At 42.0% G+C, this 19,869-nt stretch overlaps 1 protein-coding gene and 1 pseudogene across 16 annotated transcripts in view; one reads left to right on the top strand and one right to left on the bottom strand.

Annotated features, from left to right (window-relative positions):
- SLC4A7 (solute carrier family 4 member 7) overlaps positions 1-16,330 on the bottom strand; it is a 101,148-nt gene extending 84,818 nt beyond the window's left edge. For 4 of the 16 annotated variants that reach the window (XM_032268205.1, XM_032268267.1, XM_032268195.1 and 1 more), the window contains exon 1: positions 16,001-16,296. In XM_032268205.1, the coding sequence (XP_032124096.1) occupies positions 16,001-16,060 (60 nt within the window). In that variant the 5' untranslated portion in view covers positions 16,061-16,296. Of the gene's footprint in view, positions 1-16,000 lie in introns of all 16 variants that reach the window. The other 12 variants (XM_032268183.1, XM_032268214.1, XM_032268155.1 and 9 more) reach the window with 5 other exon arrangements.
- Positions 16,331-17,268: 938 nt separating this feature from the next.
- LOC116538045 lies at positions 17,269-18,223 on the top strand (annotated as a pseudogene).
- The last annotated feature ends 1,646 nt before the right edge of the window (positions 18,224-19,869 follow it).

Here is a 19,869-nt window from a genome sequence, read left to right on the forward strand (position 1 = left end):
CGGGTAGCCAGAGGTTGCAGTGAGCCGAGACTGCGCCACCACTGCACTCCAGCCTGGACAACAGAGCTCCACTCTGTCTCAAAAAAAAAAAAAAAAAAAGGCAAGCAAGCAAGCCAGCCCAGCGCAGTGGCTCTTGCCCGTAATCCTAACGAGAGCACCAAGTAAACAGACCAAGACAACCTACCAGTGGCCCGAGCACTGGGAGGATAGGGTGGAGCGGCAAAAAGTTTGCGCCATTTGCAAGGGGAAAGAGCCTGGCCCCTCCTGTTCCGGGGTAGTAACATGGAATTCAATTGGTGAGATGGACAGCCTGTTACCAGGACCCCATCTCACTTTGCGGTGTTCTTCCTTTTCCTCTTGAGAGTCTACGTAACTATCTGCGCACTGGCAGGATAAGGTGGAGGCGCGAAAAGTTGGCGCCATTGGCAGGGGCAAGAGCCTGTCCCCGCCTGTTCCGGGGTAGTAACATGGAGTTCAATTGGTGAGATGGACAGCCTGTTAGCCGGACTCCATCTTCCTTTGCTGTGTTTTCTCTTTTTTATCCAAGAAATTCGTAACCCCTTACATTTCAAAGTGTCTGTGTGCCTACTCTCCCGCCCGTGTGATACGAACCCGGTTTTGTCTACAACACCAGCACTTTGGGAGGCCAAAGCAGGCGGATTGCTTGAGCTCAGGGGTTTGAGACTAGCCTAGGCAATGTAGTGAGACCCTAGTCTCCACCAAAAACACGAAAATTTGCCAGGCATGCCTGTAATCCCAGCCACTCGGGAGGCTTAGCCGTGAAAATCGCTTGAACCTAGGAGATGGAGGTTGCAGTGAACCGAGATCGCGCCACTGCACTCCAGCTTGGGCTACGGAGCAAGACTCCATATCAAAAAAACAAACAAACAAACAAAAAACTACAACCAATTGTTTCAAGTAGATACAACTTTAATAACAAAGCAAGTAACATTTTTGAAAAAGCATTTCACAAGTTCAGCTACCTACAGAAGATGGTTCAAAATTTTCCTAACCATTTTCCCATTTTCTAAAACCGAACTGGTAGGCACAGTTAAAAAAAAAAAAAAAAAGTAATAACGTTTTTGCTGCTTTGCAGTCATTAAATTATACAATCAAATTAACTGATTTAATTCACTTTAAACTAATTTGATTATATAATCAATTTAAGATTTTTTGAAATCTTTAAATTCAGGAGAAAGAAATACTAAATGGCTTAGAATTCGAATTGTGAATTTCAATCAGCCAAAGCGGGGGGAACCTAGAAATTTTAAATTAGGTGGAACACTGTACAGGAATTAAAGTGATTAAGAAAGCATATGCAGTAGCCATTTAACTTCCCTTTACAGATGGGGAATTACCTTTTCGGTATAGGAACATAATACAGGAATGTAACTAGATGCAAATGATACTGCTGAGAAAGCAGAGGACCTGTGTTTCTCTGTATGTCAGAAAAGTGGCGGGGAGCGGGGTACAGAAAAGGTGCACAATTTTAATTATGAGAAGATATGTTTTAAATTCTTAAAATTTTTTACTTTCTTGGCCAGGCACAATGGTTTACGCCTAGAATCCCAGCACTTTGGGGGGCTGAGGCGGATGGATCACCTGAGGTCAGGAGTTTGAAACCAGCCATGCCGGTAATCCTAGCACTTTGGGAGGCCAAGCCGGGTGGATCACAAAGTCAAGAGATCGAGACCATCCTGGCCAACATGGTGAAACCCCATCTCTTAAAAAAAAAAAAAAAAAAAAAAAAAAAAAAAAAAAAAAAAAAATTGTAGCAAGTGTTACTCTCCCAAGTATGTGAAAGAAGAAACTTGAGACTCAGAAAAGTTAAATAATGTTTGCAATTGCTTCAGCTTAGATAAGACAGAATTTAAAATAATGTCCTACCTCTAGGGACAATGCACTTTTCACTGGGCCACTTACAAACATTATTGTTAATTCTCACAAAAACTCCTTACAGTAACACAGCTGATCATTATTCAAATCAGGAGTATGTGATTTCAAAGCACCCATGTTCATTCCCCTAGGCCACATACCATACCCTGTTTTAAACTATATTTTTACTCATAGGCCTTATTTATGGAATTTTAAGTAAAACAATCACAAAAATGTTCACTTCATTATTTTAAAATACTAGCAATTCATTACCAGCTAACAAAATTGAAATCACAGCAATAAGCAGCACAAACATTAACACAATAAACCAGTGTTAATACTATAACAAACGTGAAGATTTTAATTTGATTTACACAGATAAACTTGAAGCAAATAGTCAAGAAAAGAGGAAGTAGAAATCTCTATAAGGCAAATGGAAATCTGTCCCATTTTAAAACATATGTTTCAGTAAGGAGCACAGCCAGTCCACTGGGCTTCATACTGCTAAATATCACTGCTGAGTTCACATTGCTTAATTTGGGCAAACCACTTCAGTTTTTAGCACCACTAAAATTTTAACAGCTCACAGAACTCACAGACACACTTCTTATGTTTACCAGTTTATAAAGGATATTACAAAGGATATAAATGAAGAGATGCGTAGGACAAGGTATAGTTTTCCATTTAGTCCTCTTCAAATTAAACACACTGCCATATTTCAAGTATTTCTGAGTCAAACTGACTAAACAAAGTCTTGCTAATTGTAGATTTTTTTTTTTTTTGCCCATGAGCTTAAAGGCTTAAGCAGTTAATTTGAGTTGGAAATTAAACAGAAGATAATCTGTTGGCAGTTTTCTCCTCATTAAAACTCAATTTATTAATATTATACATGGAACAAGTAATCTAATAATGAAGTATGAAGTTAAATTTGCCAAAATAAAAACTTTGATGTACTGTTAATTTATAAGCCAAATAACAGCATTTAATCTAAATACTAATACTTGGGTGTTAACATTTTAAGGAATACATATGATTGATGTATATATTGAACACATGAATATATATGTATGTATTATTCCCAAAAGAATGAAATCAACTGCTAATCTATAGCAATGGTTTTCCAACTTGTTTTAAGTAAAGGAATAAAACAGTGAGTAGCTCCAACTTTAAAAAATAAAAATAAAAAAACAGCAAACCCTGGAAACACATTTTGCATCACGACCCAGTATGTAACATACCTCTTCACTTGATCTTAGCCAAAAGGCCAAGCATAACATACCTCTTAACATGTCATGTATGTATGTATGCATGAATAAAAGGTTTCACAAAACAATACTTGTCCTTACTATTTGTAACGTAGTTTTTAAGTTTTCTATTCTGTTCCTTTCTTTTCTAACACTTTTAATACACTACACTGTTCTTACAAGTTATTAATAAGTCACAACCTGCTGCTTGGAAAAGATTCAATCTGCAGTAAGGAAGAGATTCAGAAGATGAATATTTGGGGTAGATCCTTTCTGAATTTTATTTAACAATAACTACATTAAAAGCAGGCACAGGCTAGTCAGAATTTCAGCCCCATAGCTATTTGAAATGGAGAACAAAGTGAAAGGGGGCAAATTTGAAGCTTTAATACACCATCAACAAAGTGAGTAAAAAAATTCCCATTAGGGCTGGGCACGGTGGATCACACCTGTAATCCCAGCACTTTGAGAGGCCAAGGTGGGGGGATCACAAGGTCAGGAGTTTCAGACCAGCCTGACCAATATGGTGAAACCTTGTCTCTTAAAAAATTTAAAAAAATAAAATTAAAAAAAAAAATTCCCATTAAAGGTCCCATGCTTTGATTTTATAAACTGTGGTTCGGGTTTATTTGTTTCAGATGACAAACTAAAGCAAAAGTTTTGACATTTGAGGCATTACACAGTAAATGACTCCTAACTAACAGGCCCAACAAAAATTTGTCAGCCAACGCTCATTTTTTACACTTTATGTGACATTCCTGAGGCTGATTGAAAAATAAAGCTGAAAATGTTATCATTTTGGCTTTATACAAAAATCTTCTCAGTGAACAGTATTTACTCCTCCAATCAGCTATTGATTCTAAATGAGCAGAGGCAGCAATCCCCCAACACCTAAAATCACTGCTACCAAATTACAATCTCTAACTGCCCCTAACTATTCAAAGCCCACAATCATAACAAAGAAAGCACTGGCATGGTATAAAACAATCCTCGGAGCTAATCCAGTCAATATTCATTTCTTAACCTTTTAAGCCATTTATTGCTAAACCAATGCAATTAGCAGAGGATAGCAAATAAATTAACATATAAAAATTGAATACATGAGTTTAAGTCAATGACAAGACAGTAAATTTAAAAAAAAAATTTTTTTAACTGACTGGTTGTGGTGACTCACGCCTGTAATGTAATCCCAGCACTTTGGGAGGACAAGGTGGGTTGATCACCTGAGGTCAGAGTTCGAGACCAGCCTGGCCATCACACAGCAAAACCTCGTTTCTCCTAAAAATACAAAAATTAGCCTGTAGTCCTGGCTATTTGAGAGGCTGGGGTAGGAGAATCACGTGAACCTGGGAGGCGGAGGTTGCAGTGAGCCCAGATCACGCCACTGGCACCCCGGCCTGGGCAACAAAGACAGATTCCGTTTCAAAAAAAATATATGAATCAGCTTAAAAAATGGAGGTAAGAAAACATCGCAAAAATTGATAAGCTGGGAATAGTGTGTGTATACACACCATTGGTCCCAGCTACTTGGGAGGCTGAGGCTAGAGGACCACTTGAGTCCAGGAGCCAGGGCTCCTGGGCACTATGATTATGCTTGTGAATAGCCACCACATTCCTGCCTGGGCAACATAGCAAGACCTCATTTCTTTAAAAAATAATGCAACTAATAAAGTCAATACATATACAACTCTTAACAACAAGCTGTATTACTTTAAAATTCCTACTTTAATAACCTCTTTCATAAATCACATTTTTCTAAACTGGAAGAGCAGCTTGAGGCCAGGCTCACGCCCGTAATCCCAGCACTATGGGAGGCTGAGGTAGGCAGATCACTTGAGCTAGAGTTGGAGACTAGCCAGGGCAACATGGCAAAACCAAAAATACAAAAAATTAGCCAAGCATGGTGGTGCGTGCCTATAGTCCCAGCTACTGGGGAGACTGAGGTGGGAGGATTGCTTGAGTCCAGGAGGTAGGGGCTGTAGTGAGCCGAGATCCTATCAGCACTCCAGCCTGCGTGACAGAGTGAGACCCCATTTCAAAAAATAAATCGATAAATAGACAGATGATAGGCAGATTGAGTATATTACCCCATAAAATTCAGTGCCACATATTCTGGAAATTCCTAAACATCTTTAAGTTACGATAATAAATTATAACTGTTATTTCATTTGTTATTGGTAACAAATCTACAGCAGAAAAGAAATTCACTGATGAAAGAAAACAGTTAAAAACAAGTTTTAAAAACAGTCTAAAGCTAGTTAGTGATCAGTACTCTATTTTTAAAAGGAGAGATATATCACATTTTAAATATTTTGTCAAAATGGTTAAATCATTTAAAGGAAGATATTTATATTATGCTTTAAGCTTTTAAACATTTTTGTCAATGTCTTATCCTTTAAAATGTGATGCTTTAGGCAATAAGCCAGTAACAGGCCAGGCGCAGTGGCTCATGCCTGTAATTCCAGCACTTAGCTGGATCACTTGAGGTCAGAAGTTTTTGAGACCTGCCTGGCCAGCATGGTGAAAGCCCATGTCTACTAAAAATGCAAAAAAATTAGCCAGGCATGATGGCACACACCTGTAAACTCAGCTACTTGGGAAGCCAAGGTAAGAGAATTGCTTGAACCTGGGAGATGGAGGCTGCAGTGAGCTGAGATTGTGACACTGCATCCCAGCCTGGGCGACAGAGTGAGACTCAGTCTCAAAAAGAAAGAAAGAAAAAAAAAAAACAGTATCAAACTCCTGCCCACATAGTTATCTAGAATATCTAAATACCAAGAGTTTAAGGATAGTCACGATTTTTTTCTCTTTCTTCTTTCTATACACAAACTCTTTCAGAATTTTGTTATGTCGGATACTCCATAAGAACACAGGCTGATTATTAATAGCAAGTTTCCAAGAGGCACATTTAGCATTTTATACACAGCATTCTACCTTATCATGAGACAAGCCCTGTAAGTTTAATACAGTAATTCCAATTTGCAAATGAGAAAAGTGAGATTCAAAGATGTTAGTTGCCCAAAGCCACCTTGTGGCAGATTAGAAATGGGGAACTCAGGTATATGTGAAACCCAAACATATATTTGTCACATCTAGGTTAAGCCACCTCCAAACTTTACCTTGTTTTCAAAATGAGGGTTGAGGCCTGTGATTATTTACTGAATTTTCTATTACTGAATAAAATGGCTCAGTAACATCAAATGAAAGGCCAAATGAAGGCCAATTTTAGACTGAATGAATCCCTTATTCCTAACAAATGACCAACTTGCCCAAATACAAACAGGCTCATAACAAAATCTTATCCGAGGATACTGCTAGTGGCATAAGCAAAAATGGATAAGGAAGTTACTCTTGCACATTTCATAATTAAGGTCATTTGGGAATAATTATGAAAAAAAAAATAATAAAGACAAACTATTACTGAAAGGACTCTACTGAGTCAGTGCATTGGCTAATTATAACACCTGTATAAACATTTATGCATGGATTGGCAAGTTAGGGAGGCAGAGTCCAGGAAGGAAGAGGGTCTGCAAACCTCGAAATCACAAAATTAAAAGCAGATGAACAGAAAAATTATTTTTCTACTATGTAAGTAATAATTCTAAAAAGAACAGAATAGAGTAATTTCAAACCAATACATATAACAGCTGACATCTGGAATCTGAAATCTCTTGTCATTTGGTGGTTTTATAATCACATATATCAGAAGTCACTGCTTTTCATAAAGCAAAATTACACAAGTATTAAGATTTAAGTAAAATACCCACTGTTTTCCAACAATCAGTGTAAATATACTTAAAAGTGGTGAAAATAGGATTAAATTTTCATGAAATTTTCATTTGAATGGTGCTTAATATTCACCTGCCTAAAATTTTCTCTCAGGTTTAAAAAATGTTACGTACTCTTTGGAATCAATCCAACTTGCACTTACTGTATTTACTCAACACTGCCACTCAAGGAAACAAGGCAAGAAACATTCTCTTCTACTGGCAGTTGTATCAAGCAAAGTAGCATTCTTTTTCTTAATGGTTACTACCATAAACAAAAAACATACAATGTATCACTTGACTAATTAAACAATTAACTAGCAGTATATTCAATTTCCAATCTTATTGAGTCATGATATCATCTGCTATCCTTTGGCTCTGTGCCCCCACCCAAATCTCATGTCAAGCTGTAATCCTCTTGTGTTGAAGAAGGGGCCTGGTCAGAGATGACTGAATCCTGGGGCAGATGAGAACAGGAAGTTCTCATGAGTTCTCATGAGAGCTCGATTTTGAGAGTGTGTAGCATTTCTCGCTTCTCTCTCTCTCCTGCCACCATGTGAAGACTTCTGTGCTTCCCCTTCTACCATATCTGTTTCCTGAGTCTTCCCATCCTATAACCTGTAGAACTGAGTCAATTAAATCTCTTTCCTTCATAAACAACCCAGTCTCAGGTAGTTCTTTGCAGCAGTGTCATAACAGACTAACTTCATCCTAACATTCATCTGCTGAACAAATACATTTGTTCAATGTGTTGAACCCTAGGCTAGACTTAATTGAGAATTTAGCAGACCCAGGAAAATGCAATCCCCCAGCCCTCAGGGAACCTGGAGGCAGAGAGGCAAATTTCATTCAGATACTTAATTTCTATAACATCAGCAACTTAATTCACAAAACTTATGTAATAAAACCTTTTAAAAATAGAAGGAAAGAACTATAGCTAACTTTGAATTGGTAACTTCAGCATTATTCTAGCCCCTCGGAAGAAAAAATGAAACTCCGCTGAAGGTTCTACCATACTCTTCCTCTAATTCTAGCACTGGGCAGGAGGAATGTCATGTTTCTCACATTGATGCAAATCCTAATGTAAGATTTATGATTTTGTCCTTTGCTGTGTGGCAAGTTAGTGAAGAACCGAAAACTAACTTTTTAGAGAAAGCCTGCTCTGAACAATGCATTTTATTAGGTCTCTCATTTAATCACTTATTATTATAAGTGTGTTAAAGATGTGAACTCACAGATAGAAAGGGATTTTCAAATAATTTTCAGGCTCTACCATTAGAGGCTAAGCTAAGATCTGAACCCATGGTTGATACCAAACCACTGCTCCTCCTCTTCACTTGTGTTTCTCATTAGTCTGGAATAATCAAAGATCTCTGGTTTGGCAATACCATTTAATACTAAGCTGCATTCTCTCCCCATCAAAGTTTAATGTATTTTTTGTTTTGTTTTGTTTTTTGTTTTTAGAGACGGGGTCTCGCTCTGTTGCCCAGGCTGGAGTGCAGTGGTTATTCACAGGCACAATCCCACTACTGATCAGCATGGGAGTTTTGACCTGCTCCATTTCCGACCTGGTCTGGTTCACCCCTTCCTTAGGCAACCTGGTGGTCCCCCACTCCCAAGAGCTCATCATATTGATGCCAAAGGCACTACAGCCCAGAACTCCAGGGCTCAAGAGATCCTCCCACCTCAGCCTCCCAAGTAGCTGGGACTACAGGCACATGCCACCGCGCCCAGCTTAATATATTTATTATAAGATTTCTCAGAGCCTTTTTTTTTTTTTTTTTTTTTTTTTTGGTGGGGCAGATGGAGTCTCACTCTGTCACCCAGGCTGGAGTGCCATCTTGGCTCAACGCAACCTCCGCCTCCTGGGTTTAAGCAATTCTCCTGCCTCAGCCTCCTGAGTAGCTGGGTCTACAGGCATACACCACCACACCAGGCTAATCTTTGTATTTTAGTAGAGACGAGGTTTCACCTTGTTGCCCAGGCTGGTCTTGAACTGCTGAGCTCAGGCAATCCGCCCACCTCAGCTTCCCAAAGATTACAGGTATGAGGCACCATGCCTGGTCCTACTCAGAACCTTTAATACACACTGTTATGTTTTGTGCATCTCCAGATAGTATGACGTAAGACATTTTCCAAACTTGCCTGTCTACGGAATGGTTCTCTGGCAAAACCTCCTATAGATGTAGCATTCTATGAAACAAACTGTAAAGGAATGTTAAATGGAGTGGATGTAATCATTATTGTCAGCCATTTAAAATAAATATAAGACTATGAACTTTGAAGAAAGACACAAACCAAGCTGAGCTTAATTTTCAGAATGCATTCCTTAGCTGTTTTTTGAATGATAAAGCCATTTGAGATGTGAAAGTAAAAAGCTATTTGACCTCTCCTGGAAAGAATGCATAGGAACATAAAATTTTTCATAGTTTCTGAGGCTTCAAGGACCCCGGAGGCCCATCACAGATCCCATGGTCATCTCTATTTTAATTTTAACTAGACAATGCCATATTATCTATGGCACCGTTAATATTCCAAACGCTAGGAGAGAACCCAGGACACTTTTCATGCAAAGCAAATGGGTAAGAAAAAGCAGAGAATTCACCATGAGTTCTACCTTGGTGCAAAGTAAACAAAACATACTCAAAGGAATCACGTTTAATCATTAATGGTATCAAAGTAAATTTTACTAAATTACAGTGGGAACTATTACAAGGGGTTGTGGTCTGATTTTTAAAGTGTCTCTTACTTTAAATAAATTAGATTCTTACAGGATCTAGAAAATTGGTCTTTAATTTGTCTTGTACAGTATGAAATCTTAACATCAAGGATTTTTTAGGACACAATACATTTCACAACTGACAGCAGCAGCTACCAGAGGTATAATTTTGCTGCAAATTTGAACGTGGCAATATGAATGCCCAGGAGAAAGGGGAAAAAATTCCAGGAGTTTTAGATGTAGATCAAAAAATCCCAAGCAAGATGTAGTCAGCTACGGGAAATGATTAGGAGACAAGAGGTATTAATTTAGAAAGGTGATACATTCAGGACTACCACATCTGGTTTTGGGAATAGTACCTTACAGAAGGGTTTCCGGAGGCGGGCTGAAGCTCAGCCCAGGGTCCTCTCATCATGCTTTGTGCTAAAGTTTGCATCTGCCTAAAGAAGGCATCTGTTCTAATTCACAGAATGGCAGCCCTTTCCATCCTTCCTCCCTCACTTCCCTGACACAACTTCCACCACCCAGAGCAAATGTTAAAAAGTGCAAACATTTTTTTAATGTTTTCTAGCTCAAGATAATATCTCAGTCACCATAGTACAATATTTAGAATAGAAAACTTTAATTTAAATCACTATCAAAAATTTGTTTCTTAGAAGACTTTAACAGAAAACATCTCCAGTACTATGATGGGACTCAATGGAAAGGGTCTACTATACATAAATTTGCTTTATTCTTACTTGTTGAGTACATCAATTCCTAAGAGTAGTTCTTTGTATTTCAGTATTTTTCTAGAATAAAAAAATAGTATTCAATGAAAAACATTGTATGTATCAAAGAATATGCAGCAAGAACAAAAGCACAAAGTGTTAATTATGTGTTAGGGCAAATTATGAGAGAAAAAAGGTTTTAAGTATCATCTTTTCCCCTATTTCATGCTCTTCTGAAAAATCATTCCACATTCCTTTCTATAACAAAATAAAACAGGCATCTTCCAAGTGTGAATCTACTGTCAAAAGTATAACCATTTCTCATGTTCCTCATCAGAGATGATAGGCTACTTGACATCTTTTCCAAATTGGGAAATATGACTGAAAAGAAGCAATACGGCCCTGGAATCCAGAGAGAAAGAGAAGACAACTTCTCTACTGCCTAAGATGTAAGTGAACAGAATCAGAACCAAATGACACTAGTTCACATCAAATTCTCTGAAAACAATAAAAAGTACATTTAAAACATTAAAGCATCTTCTCTATTTCACTATGAACACTGTGCTTTGCCCTCTTGATACTAAAAATAAACTGCTTACAGTACATGCATTAAAATGGCTTAAGAAAAATTAAAACATCCTCTTTGAAAGAAATCTGAAAATCTGCTTAAAACTGCCAAACTAGGCCGGGAGCAGTGGCTCATTCCAGTAATCCCAGCACTTTAGGAGGCGGAGGCAGGTGGATCATTTGCAATCAGGAGTTCAAGACCAGCCTGGCCAACATAGTGAAACCTTGCCTCTACCAAAAATACAAAAAAAAAAAAAAAAAAAAAAAAAAAGGCCAAACTAGAACCTGAAGATACTGGCAAATCAGCTCCAGATAAAATGCAAATCTTCTATATCATAAACATATTAATTTTCCAATTTTAGTATATGTACTGCCGAGGCGAGCACAAACATATTAGCTTTCTAAACCAAGTACTGAAAAGATGTGTTAGCAAGGTGCAGTGGCTCACGCCTGTAATCCCAGCACTTTGGAAGGTAGAGGGGGGTGGATCGCTTGAGCCAAGGAGTTCAACATCAGCCTGTGCAAGATGTTGAAACCCTGTCTCTACTAAAAGTACAAAAAATTAGCCAGGTGTGGTGGTGTGCATATTCCCAGCTACTCGGGAGGCTCAGGCTTAGATCACATGAGCCTGGGAAGTCGAGGCTGCAGTGAGCAGTGATTATGCCACTGCACTTCAGCCTGGGCAACCCTGAGAGTGAGACCCTGCCTCAACAACAACAACAAAAAGTGTTAGGCCACTCTCATAACATTCATTTGAAATTGTCTACTCCATGGAAGAAAAGAGTCACTAATTGAGGCAACCTAGTCCGCTCTAATCAGCTAGCCCTCTGGCCTAGGGAAGACTGTCAACAGCAGCACTGCCAAACACTATCATAACACTATGTCAACCATAGACCTTTTACTGGTTTGTCACCATTATAATTGCAAATAATCTAAATTTTCCCAAATTGCAAAAAATGCAACAAAATACACAAAGTTGCCTGCTAAACAAAAAGAAGTAAATTTCACTGTAAGCTAGAATGTACATGCATATTGCAGAACTGAAAATACTGTATGCATAAAAAGTGGTAACTACAGAGAAAATCATAAGAAGAAACTATAGTATAAATCAAAAGCTACACTGATCTGTAACTAATCTTTAACGGTAACCCTATGGAAAGATCTATAAGTGCCTAAATGGCCCACACAGTTTTGTCAGTTGCAGATCCTATCCACTTTAAGATCATATTTGTGGTAAGATACAGTAAGAAGGAGGGGGAGGAAAAGAGAAAGAAAACAACCCATTACAGGATGTTGACAATTATACCTAGCAAAATTTTAGAATATATTGGTTAGCACACCACATACCACTAAAATAATATACCTGGTTCCTCTAACAACAGGTTACTTTGACTTTGTATTCTAACCTATTCAAATAACAAGAGTCTAGTGTAACAAAATTCTCTAAGCTCTTAGAAGAAAACCTGTGTAATTCCCCATCTCAATTACCAGGCAAAACAATTCGTGAATCTAACTCAATTGTCCTACAGTGTTTTTTGAGACAGCTTCACTCTGTCACCCAGGCTGCAGTGCAGTGACATGACAACAGCTCACTGCAGCCTCAACCTCCCAGGCTCAAGTGATCTTCCTGACTCAGCCTTCCAAGTAGCTGGGACTAGAGGCGAGCACCAACACACCTGGGTGATTATGTTTTGTAGAGACAGGGTCCCGCTATGTTGCCCAGGCTGGTCTCGAACCCCCTACGCTCAAGCAATCCTCCCACCACAGCCTCCCAAAGTACAGGGATTACAGGCATGAAACAGAGCAACCAGCCTTGTCCTACAGTTTCAGATTTGCTCTCTCCCTTTACGACAACTCCGTGGATTGTGGCCCAAACATATTGACTTTTTTTTTTTTAATTTCTAACAGACTCATGAAATGTTTTAACTGGCACTCACAAACAGAATTAGCAGGAAAGTAAATGCTATCACTGTGTTCACACCATATGCCAGAATAAACTCAACGAAGGCAGGATTCTGTCTACCTTGCTTGGCTATATCCCCATTACCTAGCACCTGTGAGATATTTAGTAAATATGTGCAAAATGAATAAAATCATAACAAAATCATGGAAAAATATCATGGTCCCAAAATTGCAGTAGTATCAGAATTGTGTTAAATCATGCACTGCTTAAAAGAAAGTAGATTGCCTGCTGAAACTGAGGAACTTTCTAAACCATGCTCTTTGTAACAGAATTTAACCCATACTGGAAAGTGAGACAAAACAAAAAACTGACAATTCCAAGTGAGACTTACAATGATGAGGTTTTATAGCAAAGCAAAAGATAAGTTGCATTTTTGTAAGATTAATGACGTTCCTCTCTCTATCCCAACACCCTGATCAATGAAAACTACAGACTTTTAGGGGCAGAGGAAAACATAGAGGCTAAACCATGAAACAGATGGGCTCCAGTTTCAGAGTAATATAAACTGCCACCAATCTATTCAACATTTTTTTGCATAATCACAAACCTAAGACGGCATTTTATGAATATTAATTTGTTCTACTTTTTTGGCTATGCTGATGAACAGTCTGCTGCGGGTTGGAGAACAGTTATAACTGATGACTATCATAATCTCTCATTTTTATGACTTTCATTTACCAAAATTGGGTGAGCAAAGATTTAATTTTATCAGTGCCAATAGTTCCTCTTTCCTGTTTTCAAATCAGTTCAACCTACGGTTTTACTATTCTCTCATGCTATTCTTAGACTACATGTTAGTTTGCTGTATTTCTATTATCGATTTATATGTGTTAACTGTAGCCAAGTCTTATCTTCTCAAAGATTTAGTAGGTTTACCCTTCCAAAGTGCTCCCCTACCACACCATTAACAGCAATGTTTAATAATTCCCTTGTCATCTATCTCCCAACTCAACTATCACTACTATTAGGATAGAGGTGGGCTGAGCACGGTGGCTCAGGTGTGTAATCCCAGCACTCTCTGAGGCCGAGGTGGGTGGATCACCAGAGGTCAGGAGTTGGAGGCCAGCCTGACCAACATAATGAAATTTCCTCTCTACTAAAAATGCAAAATTAGCCAGGCATGGTGGCACTTGCCTGCAATCCCAGCTACCTGGGAGGCTGAGGCAGGAGAATTACTTGAACCCAGGAGGTGGAGGTTGCAGTGAGGCGAGATCCAGCCACTGCATGCCAGCCTGGGCAACAGAGCGAAATTCTGGTCTCAAAAAAAATAAACATTAGGCTGGAGCTGGTTCTGCCTTGTTGGACGCTACAGGATAGTGTAAATAATCGTCTAAATAAGTATTACAATGAATGAATGAATAAATAATTTGGAGGGCAATGGCCTTATCATATGTTTCCTCTACTAGCTAAGCAGGCAATAGTTGAAAACACACCATAGTTCCTATCCAGCTCTGTGAAAACTCGAACGTACTTTACTGCTCAACTGAAAGTTTGCAAATAAATTTAAGAACAGACATCGTACCTGAAACGCACAGGGAAAGTGCTATAAAACCGTTTATTAGAAGGCTACAGAAAGAATTACAGAAGGCCAGGCGCCGTAGAGCTCAGGCCTGTAATCCTAGCACTTTGGGAGGCCATGGCAGACAGATTGCCTGAGGTCAGAAGTTTGAGACCAGCCTGGGCAACATGGTGAAACCCCATCTCTACTAAAAATGCAAAAAATGAGCCGGGCGTGGTGGTGCATGCCTGTAATCCCAGCTACTCCAGAGACTGAGGCGGGAGAATCGCTTGAACCCAGGAGGTAGAGGTTGCAGTTAGAGGAAATAGCGCCACTGCACTCCAGCCTGGGCGACTAAGCGAGCCTCTGTCTAAAAAGAAAAACAAAGGAATTACAGAAAATTATGTAGGATGAGTTTCCAGTATTCCATCACTGAATGATCTTCCAATAACCACTGCTAAATGACTTCACTATCTGGAGACTGAGTTTTCCTTTATGTTGGAGAACTTATAAATGAACGTACTGAACTAATGAATGACTACTTGCCATAACCTTGACAATAATCCTAAAAGTTAAAAGGGAAAGCCGACAGGAAGTTTAAAGATAACTCTTGAAGAAAAACACATGAGAAGCAATTTTCCTGTTAGCTGTGAAAGACGAGACAATTTTCCCTGCAACCTTCCCGCCTCTGCTGGTCGCACAGTAAAAATTAGAAGTAGGAAAATTTAGAATACTTCCATCTCCTTTGAGTCACGAACTTGGAAAGGAGAAAGAACTGTGGGGACGCAAGTGCTCTAATGAAAGCAGGAAGTCCGCTTCTTCAAGCATGAGCCACTCACCCATCATCACAACACCGGCCTTAAGTCCATCCTCACTCCCCTCTAACCATAAAGCCAAAGCCAGTCTCGGCAGGAAACGCGATTTTGCTAGCTGAGTTAGAGAAGGAGCACCAGACAGCTCAGGACACCCTCCTCCTTCTACTTGGCCAGCGGCAGGAGGTTACTCCCCGAGTTCCAGCCAGAGGAGGCAGACCCGGCAGGCAACCAAGAAACAGCCTAGGTCGCGAAGGAGGGCGGCCAGTCCACGCGGCCGGAGAATGCACCGAACAAAGCGCACCGCGGAGAGGGAGGGGACACTCGGAAAGAGGGGGAAAGATTCAACCAGCTCTTCACCACTGCCTGGGGCTACAGACAGGTGGAGCCGCGGTCCTCCTTAGAAGGAGAAGAAAGGTTTTTCGAGGTGCTAATCTGAAACTCCTGCGCCAACCGGAACCGGGATCCCGGCTGGGGAGCGCGCTGAGAAACGGGAGGCGAGCGCTGCGGGAAGGAAGGGAGGGATGGATGGATGGTCGGGGTCACACACGGCCTCTGCGGGGATGTCGGTGTCCCGCCTGAGCCACGCCGAGGATGCCCGCGGCGCGCCGCCCGCCGCCCCGACTCGGGCCTCCCCGGCGCAGCCGCCCGCCCCCTCGCACCCGCGCCCCAGGCCGCCACACAAAGGGGACGGGAGGCGCGCCGGCCGCCGGGAGGTGGAGGGGGCGCCGGGCCTGGGACTAGGTGGCCGAGCCGCGACGCCAGCCGCGCCCCCCGCCTTTGTCTGCCTCGCCCCGCGCCCTCCCCCTGCCCGCCGAGGAGTCCCGCCGCCGCGGCGCCCTCACCCTGCTCGTTACCCGGGTGAGTAGCGGTCTCATCTGCTCGCCGGCCCCATCTGCCTCCATGGCCCGCCAGCCAGCCAGCCCGTGGCGGCCGCTACGGTGCTGCCCCGCGCGGTCCGCCTGCTGTCGCCGCCGCCGCTGAACCCCGGCGCGCGAGGAGAAACGAGCTTGCGTCCGTGCGCGAGGTATGCGCGCGTGGGGAGAGCGGGGCGCGGGAGACGCGGGGTGCGCGTGTGCGCGCTGCGGCCGCTGGGCCGGCTCTCGCACGGGAGCGAGGCCGCGGCGTGGAACCTGGAGCGAGAACTGAGCGAACGGGAGGACCGAGCGGGAAGGAGAAGGGAGCCGCGTAGGAGGAGGGGCTCGGGGGCGGGGCCGCAAGCCGTGACGCGCGCGGCTCCGGGGCCCGGGAAGACACGCCCCCCGCCCCGCCTCCTCGGGTCACGCCCCCTTGCCAGTCTGGCACCGCCAGCCTCCTCCGCGCGCCCGCAGGCCGCGCCGCGAGGCCACCCGGAGATGGGGCGGGAGGGAGGCGGGACGGACATTTGCCCCAGCCAATCGGCGGCTGGCAGACTTCCGCCCCCCTCCCCTGTGCTACCTCCCCTAGACGCCCCGCCCCTCTTTGTATAAGCTTAATTGACCGAAGCTGAGGGTCTAGCTAGTTTTTCAAGTGGGAAGCTCCCCTGAGGTCACCACCTACCTTCCTTGGCTCCTAACTACACTCTCGAGAGACCGCAGGGCAGGAGGACGCCACCTCTCTCAAAGACGCCCAGAATAACCTCCTAAGCAACTAATAGATCTTCAGGACTCCCGAAAGTTTCTTTTCTCTCAGTCCAGTAGGGACGAACCCCAACTCGGGGACTGTGGAAGAGGGGGTACACTTGACCAGGTGTCCTCATGTGCTTGCTCGCCCACTGGGCACCAAGACAGCTGCCACATTTTTTTTTTTTTTCTTTTTTTGAGACGGAGTCTTTGTTGCCCAGGCTGGAGTGCAATGGTGCGAGCTCGACTCACTGCAACCGCTTCCTGGGTTCAAGCAATGCTCCTGCCTCAGCCTCCCCAGCAGCTGAGACTACAGGCATGCGCCACCACGCCAGGCTCCTTTATGTATTTTTAGTAGAGACGGGGTTTCACCATGTTGGCTAGGCTGGCCTTGAACTCCAGCGCTCAGGTGATCCACCCGCCACAGCCTCCCAAAGTACTGGGATTACAGGCGTGAGCCACCACGCGGGCCAGCTGCCACATTCTTGAGTTCCTCCAATAGGGCATCTGTCAAATATCCCATCTGTAACTGGAGATGATTACAATACCTGCCACACAGGCTCATTGAAGGATTAAGGGGATTTCTATTCATAAAAGTGCCTGGCACACAGCATGCTGATAATTGTCATTATTTTTAACAGGTTTCTCTTGAGTGTTTAATAAAGATAAGGAAAAGTTTAGTTGGGAAGAACTGAAGTCGTGCAAAGGAAGCATATATAAATACATCAGCGGATCCAGAGCGCACATCCTATTCATCCCCGACAGGGTATTAGTAAACTTTTTTGTCAGCAATAGGTAGCCAGGTATGCTCGATGACTCATTCCTTGTTTGGGCCCTAGTCCTCTTTTGTCCTAAATTTTCCAGAGAGTTACTTCTAGTCCAGCACACATTGTTCACTTACTTGTACAAGAGCAGATGTGCCTCTATTAATAGCTACTATGTAAAGAGGCCTGCAATTAAAGACTGTGACATTTCGCAAACGTATTTCATCTCAATAATCCTCACAATACTACAAAATATCCACCGTCCTCTTTTTCTTCAGAGAGGTGGCAGAGATGCAGAGACCCTCACGCACAAGACCATCACCCTTGAGGTTGAGCCCAGTGACACCATTGAGAATGTCAAAGACAAGGAGGGTCTCCCACCTGACCAGCAGCATCTGATATTTGCTGGCAAACAGCTGGAGGATGGCCGCGCTCTCTCAGACTATAACATCCAGAAAGAGTCCAGCCTGCACCTGGTGCTGCGCCTTCAAGGTGGCATTATTGAGCCTTCCCTCCACCAGCTCGCCCAGAAATGCAAATGTGACAAGATGATCTGCCACAAGTGCTATATTTGCCTGTACCCCCGTGCTGTCAACTTCCACAGGAAGTACGGCCATATCAATAACCTGTGCACCCAGAAGAAGCTCAAATAATGCTCTTCCAAGCTGGGTGCAGTGGTTCACACCTATAATCCCAGCACTTTGGGAAGCTGAGGCAGGCGGATCACCTGAGGTTGAGAGTTCAAAACCAACCTGACCAACATGGAAAAACCCCTGTGTCTACTAAAAGTACAAAATTAGCCAGGCATGGTGGTGCATGCCTGTAATCTCAGCTATTCCGGAGGCTGAGGCAAGAGAATCGCTTGAACCCAGCAGGCAGAGGTTGTGGTGAGCCGAGATTATGCAATTGCACTCCAGCCTGGGCAACAAGAGCAAAACTTCTCAAAAAAAAGAATAATAAAATAATTTTTTAAATAACGCTTTCTTCCTCGAAGGGCAGCCTCCTGCCCAGGCCCATGGCCCTAGAGCCTCAATAAAGTGTCCCTTTCATTGACTAGAGCAGAAAAAAAAAAAAAAAAAAAAAAAAAAGCTACAAAATATATTATAGCTCCATTTTACAGATGAGGAAGCTGAGGCTTACAGAGATAACTGGTTTTAAGTTCTGGTGAGTGGAACTGCTCTTACTATGGCACCATTCTAATACCTCAATAAAGAAAGTTGAATGGTAAGGAAGGAAAAAAAAGGATGAAATGAGAATAAAAAGGAAGAATATGGAGAGTGAGGAAATGGGGGGGGACACCTCCTAAAGCAGTTTAAGGCATCAATCATTGTGCCCATACCATTTTCTAATTTGGTATTATTTTGAAGAATTTTCTCTAGGCTCTCTTACAATGTAGTCCCCCCCCCATAAAACTGTAATTATTGTATACAATATTTACAATTGTATACAATATTATATACAATTATTACATAACTGTAATTATTATAATTATTGTATCTGTTCCCTTTTCCCTGCTTTATTTTTCTATATCACACTTATCCCCTTATAACATTCTTTTTTTTTTTTTGACATAGAGTTTCGCTCTTGTTGTCCAGGCTAAAATTCAATGGTTCAATCTCAGCTCACTGAAACCTCCTCCTCCCAGGTTCAAGCGATTCTCCTGCCTCAGCCTCCTGAGTGTCTGGGATTACAGGCACCCACCACCACACCCACCTAATTTTTTTTGTATTTTTATTAGAGATGGGCGGGTTTCACCATGTTGGCCAGGCTGGTCTTGAACTCTTGACCTCAGGTGATCCACCCACCTTGGCCTCCAAAAGTGCTGAAATTACAGATGTGAGCCATTGCATCCAGCTATAACATTCTATATATTTTATGACTTATTATGCTTATTGTCTACACATACACACACACACACACACACACACACACACTAATGTGAGCTCCATGTAAGCTTCCTGTGTATGGCAAATTTGTCTGGTTTTTGGTTTTTGGTTTTTTCTCTGATAGCCCTGTGCCTACATGAGTGTTTGGCCCCTGTAAACTCTCAGCATATGTGTTAAATGAGTAAAGGTACAGGTGGGGCAATACATGTGTTCCTAAGACATAAGAGCATCTTAGGTGACAACTGAGGATGTGGCTGTACTAACAAAAACAAAGTAGGAGCCAAAGACCATGGTGTCAGAGTTGAAAGTGTTAAATAGTCAACTTCATGAAGGTCTTAAAAATATATGCTTGGCAGACCTTGCTAAACAATGAATTTCTATTCATCCATCTCACAAAAAGAAAAGACTATTGGTTTATTTAATCCACAAATATTTTTTTTAGTGACGTCTTTGTTGCCATGCA

Source organism: Sapajus apella, unplaced genomic scaffold (assembly GCF_009761245.1).
Source record: "Sapajus apella isolate SASKATOON/1434 unplaced genomic scaffold, GSC_monkey_1.0 scaffold4, whole genome shotgun sequence".
NCBI lineage: Eukaryota > Metazoa > Chordata > Mammalia > Primates > Cebidae > Sapajus > Sapajus apella.